Source organism: Triplophysa rosa, linkage group LG11 (assembly GCF_024868665.1).
Source record: "Triplophysa rosa linkage group LG11, Trosa_1v2, whole genome shotgun sequence".
In the NCBI taxonomy this organism is placed as follows: Eukaryota; Metazoa; Chordata; class Actinopteri; order Cypriniformes; family Nemacheilidae; genus Triplophysa; species Triplophysa rosa.
Genome location: NC_079900.1, coordinates 1,968,132 through 1,974,077, shown reverse-complemented (window position 1 = coordinate 1,974,077; position 5,946 = coordinate 1,968,132). Strand labels below are relative to the sequence as shown.

The 5,946-nt window shown below is 44.2% G+C and overlaps 1 protein-coding gene across 1 annotated transcript; it reads left to right on the top strand.

Moving 5' to 3' along the window:
* The first annotated feature begins 3,713 nt into the window (after nt 1-3,713).
* nog1 (noggin 1) lies at nt 3,714-5,532 on the top strand. Its single transcript, XM_057346419.1, has one exon. The coding sequence runs from the start codon at nt 4,141-4,143 to the stop codon at nt 4,789-4,791; it is 651 nt and encodes a 216-aa protein (XP_057202402.1). The 5' UTR covers nt 3,714-4,140; the 3' UTR covers nt 4,792-5,532.
* Nucleotides 5,533-5,946: the final 414 nt, after the last annotated feature.

The following is a 5,946-nucleotide window of genomic DNA, read 5'->3' as shown; positions in this document are numbered from 1 at the left end:
CTGGCAACCCAAGTCGAGTCTTTGGTTTTCATTTCAGCAAGACTCACGATGATTGAACGTTGCTAGAAATAAAAAAAACATCACAGGCGGTCATTTAGACATTCTCACCCGTTTCTGTTTGAGGTCTGTCGCGTTCTCTGAATCAAAACATTACGGGGCTGACGGACCTCAAACAGAAGACGGGTGTCAAGTTAGTGTGATGCTAGTGATACGCCCCCTTTTCTAAAACACTGAAGGTAGAACAGAAACCGTCCAAACATTCGTGTTCTTCAGCCTGCAGGTCTCGAGACCTCCGAGGCCCTGCGGCTCTGAGCTGACGGGGGGACGCTTGTTTTTCTCCATCTATCTCGCTACGCGCACCTCTCGCTTCATTAAACACGCACTGGGCATCGACACATGCGCCCGCCATCCATCAAACTACATTCTGTTTATTTTCAGAGCTAAGAAAGAGCTATTTAATAGCGCGCAGGTTGCATCGGGGGGCGGACAGTACGCCGGCTGTGTGCGGACGGGAACGCCAGGCGTGTGCATGTGTGTGATTCACCTGTCAGAGCCGTCCCAGCACACCTGAACTGAAAGGCACATTGATGCGGCCTCGGGCAGAAATAACTGCTGATGTCATGTGTTTTGGGACGGAGAAACTGCACGTGTCTGTATTCTGCTTATGTCTATGTGTGTTTTTTTAAAGTAAACAAATGTTTTTATTAAACAATTGAAAAATGCGATTTGGTGTGAGTGATTGCCAGGGTGTTGCTATGGGTTACTATAGGATTATTTAGCCATTTGTGTGCTCGGCCTTTTCTGTTCAAATACTCATGTGACGTGTGTGCGTGCGTGCGTGTGGGTGTGTGTGTGCGCGTGTGTGTGTGTGTGTGTGTGCGTGCGTGCGTGTATGTATGTGTGTGTTTGTGCGGTTGCGGGTGCATATATGTGTGTGCGGACGTGTGTGTGGGTGTGCGCGTGTGGGCATGTGTGTGTGTACATGTGTATGTGTGCGTGCGTGTGAAAGTGTGTGCTTGTGTGTGTGTGTCTATATGTGTGCGTGCGTGCGTGAGTGTGTGTGTGTGAACACAAAATGAGATATTTTGAAGAATTTAAGAAAACAAATAGTGCTCGGGCACCTTTGACTACCATTTAATTCTTCCTACTATGGTAGTCAATGATGTCCCGGAACTGAAAATGACTAACATTCTTACAAATATCTTTCTCTGTGTTCATCGGAACAAATTCATTTATAAAGGTATGAAATTGCATGAGCGTGAGTAAATGATGACAGAATTTTCATTTTTGGATGAACTCTCCCTTTAATATACAATGTCTCAAGTAAAAGAAAAAAACATTGCAGGTATTTAAGAGGCCAGTCATCTTGTGCTCTCATGAAGGTTTCAGACAGACGATTTCACACTGACCTGCTCTCTCTATAAACGTTCATTTAAAACAATAATGTGTCAAAACAAGCCCATTAAGAAAATCACACTTTAAACTTGTACATGCTGATGAAGCATTGTTGTGTTTAAAGAGGCATTACTGTGTTTCACAAGCCATTATTAGAAAGAGTACAAGAATGTTCTTCTATCATCTTATGCTGCATGTTAAGAATGTCTCCCACAATCATCTCTGCCTGAAGCCACCCACATCATTTTCATATCACAGTTGGTCGAAGAATAAATCCATTACGACATCTTTAGACACACACTTTTCACACTTGATCTACTTTTTCTCCTCAATTACAGTTTACAACTCTCACTTAATAGAGTTAATAGACCCCATATTGCTGAAACCACACACACACACACACACACACACACACGCACACACACACACACACACACACACACACACACACACACACACACACTCAGTGTGTGCGCTGGCACGCCTGAGGTGTGTAATTTGATGGTTTATTCGGTACCTTTTAAAACACACCTTTTACTCCAACACACACAGATACACACGCACACCCACACACATACCAATACGTTCACACACACATGTACACACACACACACACACTTATACATACACACACGCACGGCCCCACACACATACCAATACGTTCACACACACATGTACACACACACACACACACACACACACACTTATACATACACACACGCACGGCCCCACACACATACCAATACGTACACACACACACATACGCACAAACATACATGTATACAGGTTTGAAACAACCTGAGGGTGGGTATGATGACAGAATTTTCATTTTTGGATGAACTGTCCCTTTAATGTCATGCACATTTATTCATGTGTTCAATTTTTTGACTCCAAAAAAATCAGAATTAGTTTGAAGCCATCAATATTCTTTTAAACTGATCAGATTTTTTAAACCCAGTGTTGATGTATTTCCCATTAAAGCAGGAATCGAGAGGGCTTATCTATTTTTTTTCTCAAATAGCCAGCAGCCTTCAGTTAACGTCTTAGCCGTGAACTATGACTCACTTCCTACTGTTTCTTTAGTGAAAATGTTTATAATAAAGCACAATGAATCTCACAAGCTAAGAACTAAAAGCCACTACATTTGATGAGATCCACATATTTTATTCTTTGTATTTCAGCGTTCTTTCAGCCGATCGTGGTGTCTGTGACGTGGTCTGGAATATTTGATGACACGAGAAAACCGTACGGAAGCGCTCTCTGAATCTTTGAGAGCCTGTAAATGTTGATCCTTAAAAACTGCTGAAATGACCAAACCACTCTCATCTCATTACAGACGTCTGTCCTACCACCTTCAACAGATAGTTTTGCCATTTACTGTATAGTCTGCCGGCAATAAAATTGAATGAGGTAAGTGAATGTTTCATTGCTCTTTCATGGCTCGGGAGACTTAATGGAGTTCTTGTTTATGCCTCACTGTGGTATCAGGTTTGTTTGAGACGTTTCACCTAAAATGAAATAAATATAGACTCAAATGGTCGCGTGTGAGTGCACAGCTATATGTATGTGAATAGTATAGCTCAGATGATTTGGTTGGATTTATTGCAGATTTTGGTGGCAAATCTGAGCACCTCTAGAGGAGACACGTTTCTCTCAAGTAGAAACATCTGAGAAGCAGTTGAGTCTCTCTCCTGTGGTATCTGTAAGGAGTAACTGAGCTTTTACGGGATCCTAGGTGTTCTGCATTTTGGAGACGTCTTCTATATGCTACAACGATGCCCAGTCTGACCAAAAATACACCTGTCACTTTTTCACGGTCTCTTCTCGCAGAAGTAAATGAGTTGAAGTGTGAATTAGCTCATTCAGACAGAAACAGAGATGTATTTATCTCTCCGCCTGCTTTATGGCCAATGGAACGGCTGGTCACTTCTTCCACTAAACGCTTCTCAGAGTGTACTGTATGCTTTCCACTGCGCCGCTTTGCTGGGGATGTTCATTTTTTATTCATTTGAACTGTGTTGTGTTGCCCAATTCCCTCTGGCTTCTGTGCACACGTCTGATTCCTGATCTCACAGATGGTAAACATTTACATGATACTTCTTTGATCATGATTTACAGCACAACTGTTATCACAGCTGTCTCTATTTGTCCATGGAGAGAGAGAGAGATTTGCGCATCACCGTTGAACAAGCATGGCCAACAGAGGGCGAAGCGCATCCAATGCTCTCAACGCCTCCAGCCACGCCCATCTCTTCCCTCTCTCTCTCTCTCTCTCTCTTTCTTTCTGTGTGTGCGCCGTGAAAGGAGGCGTCGGGGAATCTCCTGCACACAAACCCACATTCAAAAAAAGAGCTGATGTATTACATCACAGGGCCACGCGTGTATATATCGGAGGCGCGCGCGTGAGAGAGGCATTCCAAGAGTTTTGGCTCCAGACGCGTCGCGTGCGGGACTTTAACGCGTAATGCTGCGTTCGGGACACGGAGCGATTCTGATGCATTTCACAGCCTTGATGAAAAACACCAGACCGTGGCAAGACGTGGAGATCCGAGGCTCAGATATCACGAGGGATTGATGTGTTTTCTGCATGCGTGCGCGTCTCCCGATTTACGGATGGATAGATCCGCTGTCTAAAAAACTCTCGTGCACCTCGGATGCGCGTTGGATTAAAGCTTGTGTGTGCGTAAACGCGTTGGAGACTTTCCTTGACATTTGGAGCCGCTGCCGTTCATTGACACCTTCACGATGGATCATCCGCAGTGTTTGGTGGCCGTGTACCTGCTGCTGCTTTCTCTCGTCCAGTGCCAACACTATTATCTCCTCCGACCCATCCCCAGCGACACATTGCCCCTGCTGAAGCTGAAAGAGGACCCCGACCCCATCTACGATCCCCGAGAGAAAGATCTGAACGAAACCGAGTTGAGGAGCGTCCTCGGAGACTTTGACAGCCGCTTCCTCTCCATCACGCCGCCCCAGGACCGCTACTCGGGCAACGAGGACCTGGACGAGCTGGACCTCCAGCAGAACCCCACCGGACTGGTGCCCAAAGACATCAGGAGTCTGGACTTTGACGTGCAGTGGGGCAAAAAGCGCAAAGCGAGTAAGAAGCTGAAGCGCAGGCTGCAGATGTGGCTGTGGTCGTATTCTTTCTGCCCGGTGCTTTACGCGTGGAACGACCTCGGCTCCCGGTTCTGGCCGCGGTTCGTCCGGGCGGGGAGCTGCTACAGTAAGAGGTCGTGTTCGGTTCCTGCGGGCATGGTGTGCAAACCTGCCAAATCCACGCACATAACGCTCTTGCGCTGGAGATGCGAGCAGAGGAGAGGGGCACTTAAATGCGCGTGGATACCCGTGCAGTACCCCATCATAACCGAATGCAAATGTTCCTGTGCCAACTGAACACAATAAAGACTGGGATGTAATCCAGAAGATATATATAAACGGATGCATGTACTTGACTGAAAACTCTGATGCAAAATACTGGACAAAGTTTTGCAAAGAAACACTGTTCACATTTCTGGACTTAAGTTATAGATGTTATATTTGATATAACGCTTTATATTAACTTTCTTTAACAAACATAATGCTTAACAGAGCAGTTGCTCATCCAGCCAAATGTGAATCTGTATTGTCATATTTATCCAGTGCAAACCTATATATATATAATTTCCAAGCCAGCCATTCCGACTCTCAGTGTACACTATCCGATGATTTGTTAAGCATTATGTGACGTTACAGTGTCTGTAAATACAACGGAATGAAGTGATTATAAAGTGTTGCCTTACATATTTTATGCACTCTCATGTGTAGGAATGTATTGTATGTATATGTCGTGCCAACATGTAATGATCTAGCTACTTGTAAAAAGCCAGTATTATGAGTCCTATCCAGAGTCTACTGTATTTGTGGAAAATATTGGAAACGTTTGTATTTATATTGCGGAGAACGGCCCGCGGAGGCTCTTCAGATGTTTTATATGGTTTTCCAGTCTTTGGGAAACGCCGATGTGACGACCTCAAAATTTATTATGGATTTTTAATGTCTCGCAGCTGTGACAGCTGCCGTACGACGACGATTTATCCTGTAAATGAAGATGAACTGTTATTTATTCTTTATATTCAGATAATAAAATATCCACGAAAACCCACAACAAACGGCACGGCCAGCTTTTCTTTCTTTTCATGACCCCCGTGAACAAACTTCAAAGAGATTCGGTTAATTTACCATGAAATATTCTCACCTGGCTTAAGGGCCCCGTAACCAGGCAACTGCTGGCGATGGTTTCTGGGCCCCGTGTTGAGATTTGGTAACACTTTCATGATCAACATTACGACCATTAAAAACATTATCACGTCATATAAAGCCTACATCATATTTTATCATTTACGTTTCTTCATTTGGCAGACGCTCAAAGCGACTTTCTAGGAGATCATAGAAACATCGTGTCACCATAATCAAATGATCCACACGTTTATATATTGAAGTAAGCCCAAACTACTGATTTGTCAGCCTTGTAAATCTCTACGTCACTCTTTCTCCTGTGTAACACAAAAG